Source organism: Zeus faber, assembly GCF_960531495.2.
Source record: "Zeus faber genome assembly, chromosome: 22".
NCBI lineage: Eukaryota > Metazoa > Chordata > Actinopteri > Zeiformes > Zeidae > Zeus > Zeus faber.
This window is the reverse complement of record NC_137209.1, coordinates 15,514,262-15,531,634: the sequence shown is the minus strand read 5'-3', so window position 1 is coordinate 15,531,634 and position 17,373 is coordinate 15,514,262. Positions and strand designations below refer to the sequence as shown.

At 44.9% G+C, this 17,373-nt stretch overlaps 1 protein-coding gene across 1 annotated transcript in view; it reads right to left on the bottom strand.

The window, feature by feature from the left end:
• ank2b (ankyrin 2b, neuronal) overlaps positions 1-17,373 on the bottom strand; it is a gene marked incomplete at its 5' end in the record, with an annotated part of 90,251 nt that overhangs the window by 41,567 nt on the left and 31,311 nt on the right. Inside the window, 15 exons of the mRNA XM_080023235.1 lie at positions 893-991; positions 2,928-3,152; positions 5,026-5,064; positions 5,323-5,426; positions 6,014-6,101; positions 7,107-7,248; positions 8,718-8,771; positions 9,296-9,368; positions 9,736-9,834; positions 9,945-10,043; positions 12,231-12,329; positions 12,571-12,669; positions 13,308-13,505; positions 14,758-14,856; positions 15,264-15,362. Of these exons, the coding sequence (XP_079879361.1) occupies positions 893-991; positions 2,928-3,152; positions 5,026-5,064; positions 5,323-5,426; positions 6,014-6,101; positions 7,107-7,248; positions 8,718-8,771; positions 9,296-9,368; positions 9,736-9,834; positions 9,945-10,043; positions 12,231-12,329; positions 12,571-12,669; positions 13,308-13,505; positions 14,758-14,856; positions 15,264-15,362 (1,616 nt within the window). The remainder of the gene's footprint in view (positions 1-892; positions 992-2,927; positions 3,153-5,025; positions 5,065-5,322; positions 5,427-6,013; positions 6,102-7,106; positions 7,249-8,717; positions 8,772-9,295; positions 9,369-9,735; positions 9,835-9,944; positions 10,044-12,230; positions 12,330-12,570; positions 12,670-13,307; positions 13,506-14,757; positions 14,857-15,263; positions 15,363-17,373) is intronic.

The window sequence follows — 17,373 nt, the reverse complement described above, 5'->3', positions numbered from 1 at the left end:
AGTTATTTTATATTATCTTAAACTGCACATGGTGGCCAATGTCACCACTAGAGCTGGGCAACTATTAATATTAATAATTAATAATAATAATAATAATAATATATATTTTTTCAATACTGTGATACCAGACTAGATATCGTCTGAGGTTTTGGTTGTTGCAGTACTGGTCTCGATGATCCAAGTTGAATTAGAAAAATTAAATTAGTTCAAAGAAGTGTCTATTGCTTCCCCACTACTGGTCTTTCAACACATACCCGACATCGAAACTAAACAAACAACACAACAACACAGTCACATCGATCTAGCGGCAGGAAGTTTCTATGGAAAGCATGCCGCACCACATCATCAACACAACACAATCGGGTGCAGAGTAGGCACTAAAACATACAATGCGAAACACGGGAATGGAAAAAGGCTAGGTGGAAGGCCAAAAGAAGGGGATGAGAAAGAAAAACTCAAACGGGACATTTCTAGAACTCAACCTGGAAGGGCTCTAGCAGTGGGCTACAAGATGCTCGCACAGTGCACTAAGCGCTGGTGAAGGTGATACGGCGAAAAATCTGATGGCGTATATTTTTTGATCAATTCCAACATTTAATATGACGACATCAATGTAGTCGTACTGATATTCTCCTCCATGCACACTGACCAAATTGCTGGAATCAGAGGCAGATTTAGGATTTAGAGTAGCGGGAAAAAAAAAATCTAAAAACAAATTCACCAGTTTGATGTTTTGCTCACAGCTAAGTGCACTGGAACATCCAAACGTCTAAATGCATGAAACACGGTGATCGATGTGGCACAGTGTACGAGGAAACAGAATGAGACCATCCATGGATTGTTTCATATGTCGTTCTGTGTGGATTGTGGAGGAATTGCATTCAGCCCCTACCCAAGGAATTTTGTCCCTGGCGGCCCAAGCTGGAGGATACGGCTAACCAAGCTCTCCCCCTCGTTTAGAGGGGGCGGGGCAGTGGGCAGGTGGAGCTTTCTGCGCGACCGACCGACCGACCAAGCGTCCAAACGCAGCAGTGAGGCGGGGGGTGGGGGTGGGGGGGGGACAGAACACACACAGTGTTTCTGGTTTGAACCCAGCGATATGTACCGTACATACGTAGTAGGGTCGAATACGTCGGTTGCATGAACCTTTCACTCGTGGAAGAAGTAACTTTAAAAAAAACAAAAACAAAAAAAAACTTTCCACACCGGAATTGGTGTCTCCGGATCCGCGTGTGAGGAAAAAATTGGATTGACGAAGCCGAGAGTAACGATTTACAAGTTAGGTTTTACCCTGCAGCCATTTTCACAACCTGCTTGCCCCCTCAGGTTTTCTCCAAATGGCAAGTAGGGGTGGGGTTCTATTTCACGGCGGATGGTGTCTCGGCTGGGATAATCATAGTCCAAACGCATAAAATAGTAGCGGTCGTCTTGGAGACAGTGAAGAACCCTCGTCACGGCAACCTCCGCGTCACTCGTGGAGTTCGTACGAGAGATTACCGTTCGATATTGGCCTACATATCAAATCAACCATGGTGCAGTCGCTGCAGCTGTCTTTGAGGGTTTTAGCGTATCGAAATCAACTGCTGCGTAACGATAAGGGAGAAGGTTAAAAGAGCTGTACTGCAGCTGTTAGGAAAGAAAAAAAACAAGCATGCTGAGAAGCAGAGATTCCTGGTGCTGGGGAGGGGGGAAAGCAAGGGCAGATATAGAAACAGTGTTTAGTAAGGCAGAGGCAGGGTGAAATTAATCTCAAAGAAATGTCAAAAAAGCCAGCAATTTGTCAGCTTCCAGTAAAAAGGCAATCAAACGCTGAGCAATGCCCGGAACTAACCCAGTTACATCAAGCCTCCTCTGCTTTGGGCCCCTTTTTCTGTCCCTTCTATCCCTTCCTGTTCCTTTTCCTTTCTCTAACAGTGAATAATATATACATTCCCCAGATATTTTGTATCTCTCTGTTGTCATACTTACGTGAAAATGTTACATGTCAGTCCCAGTCCTTTAAGGATGGGTAAGGTTGTTTTGCAACCTCCATTAAAACATATCTATCTCACATATATCAACACATATCTATGTATCTATCTATCTATATATATATATATACTGTATATATATCCATCTATCTCACATACATCAACACATATCTACAGTATATATATATATATATATCTACAGTATATATATATATATATATATATATATATATATATATATATATATATATATATATATATATATATATATATATATATACATACACACACATACATCTATCTATGTATCTATCTATCTATCTATCTGTCCGTCCGTCCGTCTGTCCGTCCATCTATCTGTCTATCTAACTAGCTGGAACAATGCTGAAACATCATTATTCTCTCCAATAATCTCCAGTATATAATGAGAGGAAAGGAAATGTGAAAATGTACAGATAGTTTTAGTAGTTACAATTTATAGCTATTTCCGAATATAGTTTCGATACGATATCAACTACAGGCTCCGTCAATTGACATTGACATTTTTCGACCAAATTCAATTTGATGTTTTTCCGAAAGGAAACATTTCCGAGGACGTAATGGTTTCGGACTCAATGGAAGCGTGCTGAGAAGCTAACGTCTAAGTCCACTGACCTGGGCCGGGATCCTTCAAAATAAGGTTAGCACGACTCCAGTTCATGCAGAACAATGTTTTCATGGAGTGTCAGCGCCAATCCCAAATGCTTCCTGAAAAAGTTGAATTTTCCTTTACCTCTCTAACCCAGTTATACTCATTCCTTCTATAGAACCCTCCCTTTCCAGAGTCAACATATTCCTGGAGCAACACCTTTCTTCTCCCTGTCTCCTACTTCTATTTTCACATGTCCGACGTCCACAGTTCAGTCCAGTCCAGTCGGGGCCATTTCTCCTTCACCCTTCCTCCCTCAGTGGTCTTACCCGAGGAACTGGGCCCCGGAGGGCCCCACCTCCACTAGCCTGCTGGCCAGCCCCTCTCCCTCCACCATAGGAGGCATGGTGGCCAGGCGGTGCCTCTTCACCAGCCGGCACGTCACCCGTGTCGGCGCACTGCATTTCCTGGGCGGGATGATGATGCGCAGGCCGTTGTGGCGGCAACCGCACATGGCTCCGCCCCTGGCATCCACCATGAAACTGACCAGGAAGCTAAGGACAGAAGAGCAGGGCCAGGAGTAAGAAGAAAAAAAACTCAAAAACTTCAATACCCTCACTTTGCTGAAGATGCTGAGCAGGTTGAGAAAAAATACTAAAATAAAATGTTGTAGCTCACACCCCATGCAAATAATATGCAAGTGCCAATGATCAGATCTGATACTGATGTTTAATATTCAGGCCTCTGGAATCAGTGTCAGAGGTGAAACAGTGGTAAAGATATCATATCACAGATGTCGATGAGGGAGTTGATGGGTGTGATGAGGTGACTTCTTTTGACACATTTAAAGGGGATCTACTATGCTTTTCCTTATTTTCTATACATAATGCTGCACTGTGGGATGTTCATATTAGACGTGGCCAAAGTGTCAAATAACGAGGTAAACTAATGACAAAGTAATAGCTGTGAGCATAACACTCAGGCTTCCGACCGCTCGGAACCCCCGTTTTGTCAAAGGTTTTTTTCTCCTCTCTGCATGAGCTGACGTCAGCTCATCGTGGATTTCTTTATGTGATCATCTGCTCCATCCCATCCACTGTGCGTGTCTCCACACGAAACCATTAAAGTGTTCTGTGTTTTTTTTGGAGATGTATTTATTTTATTTTATTTTCAGACGTTTACATGAAAGAGGCATTTATAGACATGTCACAATGGCTTGAATGCATAATCGGAGTTGTATTTTGAGCAAAAAAAACTTCAAAAACATGTTTTGGGGACCTCAGAGACCTGTATGAAGAGGTGTAAATAGGAGCATAATAGCTCCCCTTTAAGACCTTTATGGCCCTTTAATCAAGTTTTGGACTCGACGAGACAAGACAAGACAGGGCTTGTGATTAAATACGACGACCTGGCCCTGCATTAACTGTTAAGACATGAAAAACCTTTGTTTTGGAGACTGAAACACACACCCGATCATTTGTGTTGATTATCTGGGCACTCGCACAGAACAAACCGTTTTAGAATGATTAATCATCTTACAGGAAGTGAGCTCATTCTGTCCTCGGAGAAACAAAGAGATTTGTAATGCACCAGGTTCTTTCCTTTTTTTTTTGTTGTTTTTAATTTAGTAGATATTAGGTGCCGTGTCCCTTAAAGCTTAAAAGGACCGATAACAGAGTTAGTAACAATGCTTTCACAAGACGTCGTGTGAAGGAGCACAACGCGTGGCCCTCTTAAACCTTCTGTGCCTTCGTGGATGTCGCCCTGATTCTCTCATGGCGTATCAAGCTCGGCAGGCGCTGCTGTTGAGGTGACATGTCCTATTAACGTCCGTCCACGCCGAGATGTCGTCCACAAACGGACACCTTTTGACCGACTTCTCCTTCTCCTTCTTCTAACCCTCGTAAACTGGTGGCTCTTGAGAGAAAACGGGGGGGACGCTCACACTCTTATGACTCAACTGTTGACTCAGAAACAGTCTATTCCTGGCCAGGGGTGCTCTAAGAATGTTGACTAAGGGGGCTTGTCATAAAAGAATGACTAACTAGGCTGCCGTTAACCCTTTCCGTACCCTGAAAGTCAGTTTTACCGTGGCAGTTATGTTATTTAACTGTAGGTATTTATTATGGCACAAGCTCATTTTGCGGGAATAATCAAAAAACAGTCAACAGGGAGATTTACACTATAAGCGAACGCACTGATACCTCCCCGACATGGTCCGGGACAACAATGGATTGTGATCGTAAAGCGACCGAGTAGAGAGAGCGTTCTCAAGGCAGAGAAGGTTAAGGGTCAGATGCACACGTACATGCACACAAAAAAACCTCTCCACCGGGAGAGCACACGCTGAGAGGGGAGGGGGGGGGGAGCAAGGTGACATGTGAGGATGGAGGAGGGCACTGATGAAGCCGAGGCTACAGTTGTCACCTGCTGTGGTCTCCATGATCAGGGCACGGAGAGGATTTGCCAGACGGGCGACGGCCCCCGACAGGCGAGGAGGAGAGGGAGAGAAAGTGAAACCAGAGTAATTAAACAGCGGAGAAGGGGAGCGAGCCTCGGCGGGGTGGAGCGTTTCCAGGATGGACGGGAGCAGGAGCCATCGGGGGGAGGGGGGCGCTTTGGACAACTACCTCCAGAGCACAGCGCCGACTCGGATGTTTGTGGAAACCCAGTTCAATTTGTACGGTATTTGGAACGGTTTTGTTGTTATTTTTTTTAACCTACCCGGAGTGGATGGGACTGGACGACAGGGCGATGTTGTCCAGGTTCTCCGTCCCCCAGCTCAGCCGGTACGAGTCCCTCTCATTTTCCCTGGGGGAGGACGAGACCTGGGGCGGGCGAAAAAGGAGACGCGACATAGTGAGGATTGCCAGCTCAATAAAATCTCCGGATGACTCGATACTTGCCTTAGTGCTGTAGAAATGAGGTAACTTTTTTCAATAATATTTTTTAAATAATACCTAGCTAACTAACTCAACCACATAACCGCCCTTACAAAGTCAAAATGAAACCGATGACTTAACATAGGTTGGTGGGACTCGAGCCCTAGCGGGAAATGGCACTTTTATAACTTTGAAATATAAATAGAACTCTGCTGCTGCAGCTACTATGAATTGAAAAAAAACAAAAAAAAAACAAAAAAAAAAAACGGTCTGATGAAAAGCCTCAAAGTCAAAGGGGCGTCAGTTATCAACGCCTCATTTGAGTGATGGAAGTTGAATGATCGGTCGATGAGGGAGCGATCATCACGGGTGCCGACGTGCTGCTGACATTGTTGACAATGGATGTGGTGGAAACAGTGAGAATTCCGGCTGAACAACCGGAGAACAGTTGCGTTGTATGGCCTGAGGGGGGCGCCAGCGCGCCAAAGTTACCCTTCCAGCTACAGTACGTGAAACCCCACCCCCCGGTTTACCTGGTGGCTGGTGAGCATCTCCTCCATGATCCCTTCATGTTTGGGGGAGTAGAAGCTTTGATGGGTGGGGGTGAAGGACCTGTCCAAACTGGGAGCGTAGAGGAGAGGCGTGTTAAGGTTCATGGAGACAAGGACAAGGCTCAAACCCAGGGCAGGAAATTGACGAGGGTCTTTAAGAGTGGGGGGCGGGAGTGCCCCTGTGGACATGAACGACATGGGACAGGGGTTTAGAGGTGAAAGGTATTAAAATAATCCCCCCCTAGATCAATAATGGAGATACAGAATGAAAATGGAAGCCCGTGTCAAACATGAACGCGGGTGAACGTTGGATCATTTGCAAAGGATTTGAATAAACCGTTCCGAAGTTAAAACAACTAACCCTGTTAAAATAAACTAAATTCACCAGGCCAAGGAACCCAGCAGAGTCAATTTCCTACCCCGGGCCAAAGCAATTTAATGGACTTAGGTAAAAAGAAAGGATTCCGCTGGAACGACAGTCGGATCATATGCTGCATTGAAAACAACTCGGGAATTTTTCAATGGGAAATCGGGTGTCGATAAATCCGGGACCCCCCCCCCCCCCCGAGGTTTTTGCACACTTCGCCTCGTCTGAATCCGTAATTACGTGAAATGTTCACGTGCCCGTTTGCTGGTTAGGTCTGAATAAAATGATCCGGTTCAGAACGCAAGGATAAAGTTCCCAGAGGCGGAGGAAATGTCCGAGCCATGAAATTCACAAGTTACAAGTTGCCTTGAATGCAGCACTACAAATAACGTAAGAATCAAAAGTCTACGTTGCTAAATGAGTGGATTGTATCTACTATCTGACAGGTGGAGACTTTGCTGCCGGGCCTGTGTAGTAACTGCCGAGTTGTTTTTGGTAAACAGAGCTGACTTCAGCACATACCTTTGCAATCGACTATGTATGCATGACCAGGGGAGAGACGGACAACAGACACAATGTGAGCAAGAAGAGCAGTGAGTTGTTGAGACGGGAGAATACACAATGCACACACTAATGAGCAAACACTTATGCGCTACGAGGTTTTTTTTGTTATTTTATATCCGTGAGGGTTGCGCTTCATCTCTTAACCTGTCGGTGCGACCCCCCTCCAGGCTGAAGCGGAGGTAGTTCATCCCGTCCAGGTACTGTCCGGGCAGCGAGTCGTCGCCGAGCTCCCTCAGGTCCTCGGCGCGCAGATACTCTCCCCCGTCTCCCGTCATCGTGTCGTCACCTGGAGGAGAGTGGAGGTGCGGAGGGTAATTTAAAGTGTGAATTTGGCCATTGGAGGATGCCGTTGTCAGTGAACTTTGGTGTGAGTCAGTGCACAGCAACAGCTACTGCCATTTCCAGTATTGACATGGCTACATGCTGCATGCTAATTGTGTAAGGCTACAGAGTGGACCATCTAGCCTAGCTAATGGGAAAGTTGGGAAATACACATTCCAGTATCTCAAAAGCAGAGTTATTTCAGTCACACGTTCCTAATCGCCGAGCCTTGGATCGGTGCCGGACCGTGGAGAATTTGCCGCCGGGCCGCGAGAAGGCGGGTATGAAATCTTTTTTTTTTTTTTTTTTAGGAGTGATCTCCGCTCTGCTGCGCGATCGGAGCGATCTCGGCACCGCTCAGCTGTGCATCTCTGTTCCACGTCCCCCGTTCCGCGTTTCTCCAAACCAAGCAAATAAAAACAGCGTGTTTTTATCGTCAATGTATTTATTTTCCTCCGTTTTTCCAAAATGGAGGAAAACGGAAACAAAAAGAGCCCCGTGCATAAGGTGCAGCCTTTCTCAGTCACTATCTGACATTAAAACGTAAAACTTGTGCTTACAACAATAAAACGTAATAACATAACTCTCAAAGTCTGAGGGCACAATGCTGAACGTCCACCGCCCGAATGGGCCCTGCAGCAGCGAGGCGGCCAAAGAAGTGGCGCGCCGCAGAGTCCCACGCGGCCCCGCCACCGCCCGTGGCACGGACGGCCCCTCCCGCCGCCGCCCCTGCCCACCCGCTGTGAGCCAGCGCGGCGTGCACGTGGTCTACGCCGCCCCCGGGGGCCCAACTGTGACAATGCAATCCCAACTGTAAGGAGTAATGCATTACTTTTTTGGAGTCTCAACCCCAACACTGACTACGAGCAACACCGCTCGTGGAATGAAAGGTCCACAGCTTGGGCTGCGGTGGGATTTCACTCTCTAAACCACTTCCAGGGAGAGAAAACATCATATTGGCGCATCCTCAGAGAGTTAGAAAAAAATCGATGTTTACAAGGCGCGGCCTAAATAACTTATTAGTAGAGAGAATTTGGAGAGCCCAACTTTGCCGTTCTTTCATGTTTTAACCCTGGAACTTTATATTATTCCTTTGAGAGTAAACATTCTTGGAAGACATTCAGAGCATTACTCATTTAGAATGTGATACAACGACACATAATTAGTCCTCTGAGCTATTATTTCCCAGTGTTATGTATATTAGTGAGAAAGACAAAAAATAGCATTCATGTTAACAAAGAATCCCAAATGACCATTCCAAAACCACATTTTTCTTTCGGAGGAAGAGCTAGTGTTTTTGTTGGAACATGAAACGCGGTTACCTTCTGACTACACGTGACAACGCTCATTAAACTTTTATTTGGCGTGGAAAAGAAAAGCCTTTTCTGCAAGCTTGTTTGACATGCAAGTCACTCCCGGGTCTTGCTGGTATACCTTCCATGTCCATGGAGTCGTCGGACAAAACATCGTCCTCAATGTGTTCCAGCGCTGCGGGTGGACAGCATCGTCACTCACAAGCTAAAAACACACGTCTGTGAAGTAAAGATTCCCTTGTACCCCTAGATGATTTAGAGGAACTATTGTAGAGTGTCTGCGGACGTGAAACCAGGACTCAACTGTCACTCAACTGCGCTTTTTGCGAGCTCATATATGAAGGACACCTTGATCTGAATGCGAAGACCCGTTTGGGATTTGGGAGCTGGGTGGAGACTAATTACATTTTTTCGTTTGCAATTAAGCCATTTTAGCAAACTCAAATTTTTATTTAGCACATTGAAGTTATTTTTTCGATGAAAGGTCACACGTAAAATCTGGAAAAATCATGTGCCATGAGGCATGTTGGGCTATCAGATATGGCAACCTCAACAAGGGAACCCCTGCCGGTATCTTTCTTATGTATTTCTTTGCCAAAGGTGGGCGGATGGCCTCCTCCCATGTCCAATCCCAGTGCAACAAAGTGCTAACTAGGGTACTGAGCGAGGCTGAGCCACCGCCTCAGGCCTGTTACTCACCCTCTTCGTCAGAGACGTCCAGCACCTCCGTCATGGTCTCGGGCACATTGAGCTTGTGTTTTTCCGTCACCGTCTGTAATGAAGGGAGGAAAAACCGGGCGTCACCGCAAAATTTAACACAAAAAACTCTCAAATTTGTGTTGACTGTCTGTGCAACATATTGTAATAATACTGTAAAAACATTGTAGAATTGTAATAAACTAGTAATAACAGTAATAATGTATACCTACTGATGCATACATAACCCAGTGTATTGATATTAATTCATCCCTCACAAATATATACAACTATATTTACATTCATACCCATAACCTTACTAGGAACCATAGTATCAAATATCGCTAAAATAGTCAACAGTGAGTCAAAGTAGAAGGCGAGTCCACCGGCGTGTTGTTATTTGCGGTGCTGAATGAATGAATGGCCGGTTGTGTGTGACGTACTGTGGTCGTGGTGATGATCTCCTCCGTGACCACCCTCAGCGTGTCCACCACAGAGATGTAGCCCAGCCTCCGAGCGATGGCCAGAGCGGTGTTACCGTTCTGGAACGAGAGAGGGAGAGAGAGAGACACAGGGAATCACACGCCTGTGTCATTTCTGTCTCGTGAGTCAGAAAGACGGAGACGGTATGAATCGGGAATGGTTTCCTCACCACAGTGGTAGCGTTGGGCTTGGCACCATACTGCAGCAGCACGTTGATGATGTGTGTGTTTCCTTGCTGTGCCGCCTGGTGAAGGGGAGTGTATCCGTTCTGGAAGAGGAAGGATGGGTAAAGGTATAATGAACAGTAACTCCCTGCACGACAAACAGAATCACATGAGATAAAGAAAGTACGGCAAAATGAGTAAAAGGCCTATAAGATATTCCTTAAGGATGGACAAGAGGGACTTTATTTCATTGTTGAGTTCATTTATGTGTCATTTAAGCTGTATTAACACATGTTCTAACCCAAATTAAGATACATCTCTGTTTAGAGGAACTGTGGCTGTCTTCCCAGCCCTTAGGGCAGGCTTGGTCATTTGGAGACCCTAAAAAACATTGGAACACTATTTTTCTTTTACCTCATAAATGTATAATTCCAAATAGAATGAAGGAGTTTTCGTTCAATATTATACACATCCTGCCACCTCCATCACATGTAAATTGTGACTACTTATTGAGGGAAATTAGAAAACCTTGAAGAGTTTTAATGTATTTTTTTTCCTTCTTGTTTGTCATTTATTTTTATTGATTTTATTGTACATGTTTCATGGGCAACTTATATATACCATATGATATAGACAGGTAATGGGCAAGTTATTTCAGTCATTCGCAAAATAAGAATCTGTCTGTCTGTGTATCAGTGGTGTGAAAAGTACGTAGAGCTGTAAATTAAGTCATTAAGTACAATACCCTGACATAACATAACTCTAGTGCAGTGGCGTGCACAGACCTTTTAAGGGGCGGGGGAAAAATTTTCATCTCAGAGAAGCTGGAACCCAGAAGGAGTCTGTGATGTGACGGGTTGAGATGCCGCCTTTCAGTGACACAGGTTCAAGACCAGTTTTGCCGATGGCTGAAGGAGCCAATGAGCCTCTGTGGCTCAAAGACATAGGTGGCTGCAGGACTTTAACAGGACTGTGTGTTTCAAAGCACCTGGAGACCAGGGCTGGGTGTGATGGTTAGGCGCTGCCATTTCAAGTTCCCATCCATGTCTTGTCTGTTGGATCAAATGATTGTAGGACACGGCAAAGCTTTATGAGCCTCAGTGGCTCAAAGAGATAAGCGGTTGGATGTGAACTTAAACATTGGAAGACGTGAGGGTTCAACGCCCTGGGGACTAAAAGCGCCCGGAGACCAGGGCACGGCGTGAAAGTGACCCGGTGGCATGAGGCTTCAGGCACCGCTGTGAGAAATGGAGTTGATATTTTACTGGAAGCTGTACCCCAAAATAGTAGTGTGTCAGTCACGATGAACAACATCACTAAATTACTACATTTAAATACTGCAGCTGCTACTGTATTACTAGAAGCTGAAACAACCCCTGTCATTGCACCACGGTTCCCAGGGACTGGGGGGGCACCAATCCCCACACCCAGTCCCGCCGGGGGAGGGGTGGAGTTGTTGCAAACCGGCTAGGAGGGCGGAGAGGGAGTCGAACCAGCCACCCGTCCGACATCCACGGACACTTTTAAACGTGCACTTGGCATTCAAAAAGCTCACTTGGCATCGAACCCTCAAGTCCTCCAACAATGAAGTGCTCAACCAACAACTTGTCTCTTTTGGAGTGCTACTACGAGCAGTTGCCTCCTCCAATCATTTGATTCAAGGAACGGGATTTGGGTGGAAAATCATCACTTAAACCTGTGACTTCTTCAGACTGAAATCTAAAACCCAATCATCAATTACAAAATGTCATCATGTCAGATTAAAAGAAATCCCCCATATTGAACGGTATAATAATGTCATTTATTTATATTTACAATCCTTGTAGCTGTGTATAAAAGTTTAATGTTACTTTTGCTTATTCACCTGGTTCATTTATCTATAAAATACATATTTAGTCTTTTGTGTTGTAGTCAAACATCTGAGTCGCAAGCCTAGCAGCCGGCGGGAATTCCATTCATGTAAAGAGCCAAATCTCGAGCCTTGAGAGAGCCTCGTTTTTATGGGGAAAAAAAAAAAAAAAAAAGATTCCACACAAATTCACAGTGCAGGAGGCTCCAGGCTACTGACTGCCTCACTATGTGATATGATAAGATCGCCTGTGCCAGCAGTACTCCTGCAGCCAGGTACTTTTTATATTCCCTTCTTCCTAAAGTCATGGTGGACACCGATGGGTGATATCTGAAATGGCAGGTAACAGATTGACAGACTATATATATTTTTTTCTTAATTAAAACAATAATAAGACAAACGATGTTGGAAGGGTCGAGGGTGCCGAAGGTCTGTTAGTTACCTTGGTCTTGGCGTTGACATTAGCGCCGTTTTGCAGCAGGAAGTTGACCATCTTGGCGTTTCCGTAGTGACACGCTACGATCAAGGGGGTGTAGCCCAGCTGCAAAGAACCAACGATTTACCCGTTAAAAGCTTATACATTTCAAGAAGGAATCAAAGTGTAAGTGTCATCCAGATAAGATTATTCAGCTAAAAAAATACATTTTTTACTTCATTTAGATGGCACTTTATAAGAAAAAGCGATTCAATATTTTAAGAAATATAACATAAGGCATCATGTAATGTGATGTAATCCACCCAACAAAGATTTGATGGATTTCCACTTTAAATTCTTGTCTTACTTTCGTCTGCTGGTCCAGGTTGGCTCCGTTTCCTGCCAGGATTTCAGCCACTGCTATCTTGTCCTCCTGGGCTGCCAGGTGAAGGGACGTCAGGCCACTCTGAGAGGACACACACCCAGCCAAAGACAAGCATGTGAAATACGTTTTTGAACCAATATTTGCATTGCATTTTTTTATTTTATTTGTCCATTTCACGCCATCGTTTTTTCTTGGGCCACTTTTCATGATCAAGGTCGTGTTTTTTCCCCCCATTGTCAAGTGTTAAAAAAGTAACCAAATAATTGAATTCATAGTTTAATTCATCAAATCCTATTGACTTGTAATAATTCAACAGCTATTGTAATGATGTCATTTAAATTGGGATAATTATAATTGAATCGTGATAGCTTTGGGATGGGGAGCCCTGTCATTTCCTTCTAATGGACAAGATTCAGTTACCTGACATTGTTGGATAATGATCATAATGTAAACTATTACATAAACAGTGGTCGTGAACATTGTAAGACTAATAAAAGACATTTGGGCAAAACATGCTAAGCTCATATTTACAAATACACAAAATGCGGGTTTACTCGACATAGCATACGCACGGGCCCTGCCAGTGTCATAAACTGCTGATCCACAAGGGGGGGCCAAAATCACAAATTTGGTAGGAGGAAGCGTTGAGCGCGGGATTTAAAAACGCCTGCCAAGGAAGAACGCTGACTTTCCCTGACCACCCCACTCCCCCTCCGTACCTTGGTGGGCACGTTGACCTGGGCCCCCTTGCCGAGCAGCAGGTCGGCCAAGTCGGCGTGGCCCTCCTGCGACGCTAGGTGGAGGGGCGTGACCCCTTGCTTGGTCAGGATGTTGGTCTCGGCCTCGTACTTGAGCAGCACCGTGGCGATGTCCATCTGGTTCTTCTTGGCCGCAATGTGGAGCGGGGTGTAGCCATTCTGGTAGAAGCCAGGGGGGAGAGCGCACGGGGGAGGGGGGCAGGAAAGCCTTGTCAGTTAAACAATACTGCACATGTAAAGCACATGTTATAAGGTACGTGGTTATGCAATAGTACTGTCTGCGTGTATTAGGGTTATGTTTTGTTATGTGAACACAATACAGGGGTATGCATGTTTAATATCAGTTTTTGGTTTTAGTCTCTCGGCATTTTGTTGAAGTTTGTCCGTTCGTCTTTCTGCTTCACAACCTTTTATTTTTCAGGCGTTTTCTTTTTTGTTTGTTTGTTTTTTTAAGTTTTAGGTTTATTATTATTAGTTTTAGGTTAGGTTACAGTTAGCTGTTAGGTTTATCGTATATTTCTTTTTCCATCTTATTTTATTGTATTGCTTTATTATTATTTTGCCTATTGTGTTGATGTGAACTTCTGGGACTATCTATCTATCTATCTACCTATCAAGACATCAAGCCATCAATCTATCTATCTATCCATCTATCTGTCTACCTGCCTACCTACCTATCTACCTATCTGTCTGTCAATCAAACAATCAATCAATCTAGCCATCAATCCATCCATGCATCTATCTATCTATATATCAGCAATATAATCGTAATGTAATATTATTATCACAATTACACCACTATTTAACCATAATATAGATAGATAGATATTTTTCGCACATATTCATATATTGTATATATATATAAATATATATACAGTAATACCAGCATATTATACCATATATAAAATACAATTCCAATCTATCATAATATCATAATAACCTCCCATACTGTACTTAAAAGAACCCAATCATAATTGTAAAAATGTATACTGTTTATAATGTACATATTTCATATTTTCATAAAATGGTTCTATCTTCTTCTTATCTTATCTTAATAGCAATTTCATGATCATTCGTTGAGATTTGTTTACATACAATACGAAATAACACGGTTTTATAATGCACCTGTGTTATAATACACCACTGCGATACTCTGTTATTTGGAGAGTCAATTGAAACACAGAATCACAGTTTTCCAATGTATTTTACAGCCCTTTTGTCAACGACAAGGTGTATTGATTGTGTCTTCCCAATATATACACGAGTGCTTACACTCTCTCCAAAGTGCACGCACGCACGCACGCACACACACACACACTCCTCCACTTTGGGAAGTGGATCACCAGGGGTTCCTTCATTGCCAGCGCACTGTGCACAGTGGGGTGATGGGGGCATGTTGTGGGGCTCTCACCTTGGCCATGGTGTGGGGGGACGCGCCTTTGTCCAATAGCAGGAGCGCAACCTTCTGGTTATCGTAATGCGCCGCGACATGGAGCGGGGTGAGGCCGTTCTGCGGAGCCACCAACGATGAAGCGCAGCGTTCACAAGGGGTTACACAGCGGTTAGCGTTGGCGTCGGCTTGAACACACACTGAGCTGAAGAGAGCCACTAAGCATGTTCAGAGTTATAGAGTTACACAGAGCGGTTCATGTAAAAGAGTTACATCAAAGCGCATTGACTCAGAGCTCGACCGGGCGGGTCCCTATTAGACGAGGAGAAGGAAAAACATCCAAAGAAAAGAATGTTTCAGATGTGAGAGCGTATTTTATGGTATTATTTAGTTCCAAACAGTTAACCTAGCGCACTATCAAGAGTCAGACGGACAAACCGGGCAAAACCTCAGTGGACCTACTTTGCCCAATCCCTCATATTCATTCTCAAAACTGTCTTCCCCCCCCCCCTCATTGTGATGCGCACCTTTCCCGCCGAATCGGGGGGAGCCCGGCGCTGGAGCAGGAGCTTGGCCACATCCAGGCTTCCGTACTTGGAGGCCACGTGCAGGGGCGTGAAGCCTTTCTGCGGACGGGAAAAGTGCGGAAATTGGGAACGAGAAATAAATAAATACACGCACAATTCTATGTATATAGCTTACAACACAACCATCAACAGCCAGATCCTGGGTAACTGTACTCCAAACATGTTCGATTCTTAAAGCATAGGTTTTTAGAGTCAATAAAACCCTGAAATACTATTTATTTAATTTTTTAAAGGCTTAAACGTTTGCCCCATTGGATTGCTTTCAAGCACAGTGAGAAGCTGCAGCAGGGAAGCACGTTTTTTCAGTAGAAAAGCGCTGGGTGGGGGCGTGTGCAGTTATAAACGACGGGACCCAACTTTTCAACAAGGACCTGGGTTGATAAAATGGCAAACCTATCGTTCAAAGCAGACACATGCGTTCCATACTACTTCCAGCAGGGGGCGCCTGTGCACAACTTCCAAGCAGCCGCCGGTCCTACAAGTCACATGACTAAGTGTGTTTACGACCCAACCCATGGACCCTGCCAGTCCTTTTGTTCGCCAAACCCTGGATTACATGCATTAGGTGACGTCCGGAAAACAGCTAATGAGAATAAACCAAGAGGAGTCACACATACTTTTTTTTTTTCCTCTCTAGTGTGAATGAAACCCCAAAAATCATCTCGGGGGGGCTGAAAATATTTGTGGTATTGCTGGGGCAGGTGGGAAGGGAAGCGGCTGGAACGCTTGTGCGTCGCTGTGTACGGGGAAAAAACAACCGTAGAGGGGGTGGCCCCGTCGTCCCTCTGTCACAGCCACGCCCTTTTTTTCCCTCAGAGACGGGGAGGGAGACGGAAGGGGGGAGAGGAGAGGGCGGAGGAGGCTCCGTCATCTCTTTCTTAACGGCATCATGTCATCATGCTTTGGGTGAGCTCACGGCCACATCCGCTGTGGTGCGGACAAAGACCCAAAATGCAGAGAACAGCGCGGTGGTGGGCGTTCCAGAGCATTCACTCGACTGCGCCTGCGGTGCGGGATCGCTGCACGGTAGATGGAGGGTGGTGGTCCCGAAAGACTCATCAATCATTCACCAAAACTAGGTCAAACTGGGAGACACCAGAGCCTCTTTTTTTTTTTTTTTTTTTTCCTAATCTACGCCGTTATAGAAATAGAGGTCATTCCACATGTTGGAGGAAAGTCGGAACAAAAGGTTGATTTTCATAACTGTTGTGGGGGTAGGCGGGTGTGTTATAAAACATTTACCACCCGAACAAATAATTGAATATTTGTTCGTGCTCTCGTGCTCTGTCCAAAAATAAATTCATTTTCTAACCCGGAACGGGATAAAAATCGGTCAGTAGACCTGTTTAAGTCGGGTGTCGTCATCGGCCAAATATGGACTTCCAGTGGGATTGCTCTGCAGAGAAAATGCAGTTTTCATCTCTTCCAGTGCGTTTATTTTTAAGAAAGGTTTTCAAACTTGGAATTTTTTTGTCTTTCTCTCCCTACAGCACTCGAAGTATGCCTACTTCTACATCCTATCCGAGCTGCGTTTGTACCCCTTGGTTGGAAACATGGAGGCATATTGGACGCGGTTTGCCCTACGCCGCCCAAAACTCATCAGTCATTGGATGAAGTTGACAAGGCCAAGGATTTTTCTCGCCGACAATTTCAAAAGTTGCACTGAGAATCTTGAATTTGGTGATCGATTTATTGCTTCTTCACCAGCCTTACTTTCACTTCCTGATGGCCAACCCTGGCGAAACGACCACAGTGCTGAGCTCGGAGGCTCAAACCACCCAGCTCAGCTCTGTCCAAACATCCATTAAGTGCTGCGGGTAGAAGTAGTAGTAGAGAAGTATTAAACGAAGAAGAGCGCAAACGGCAAACATGGCTGCACCCGCAGTTTGTTTGCGCCGAGGACAAACTGCTGTTCATGGTGATTAATTAAACCAACAAAAGCGCCAAAGAGGAGTTGGTCTGTTCGCCCGAGTCACAGTGTGTAATAATTCTCCCTCATGGCAAGACTCTCTTAAAAGAAACTGCACATAAATGCCAATAAATCACATTT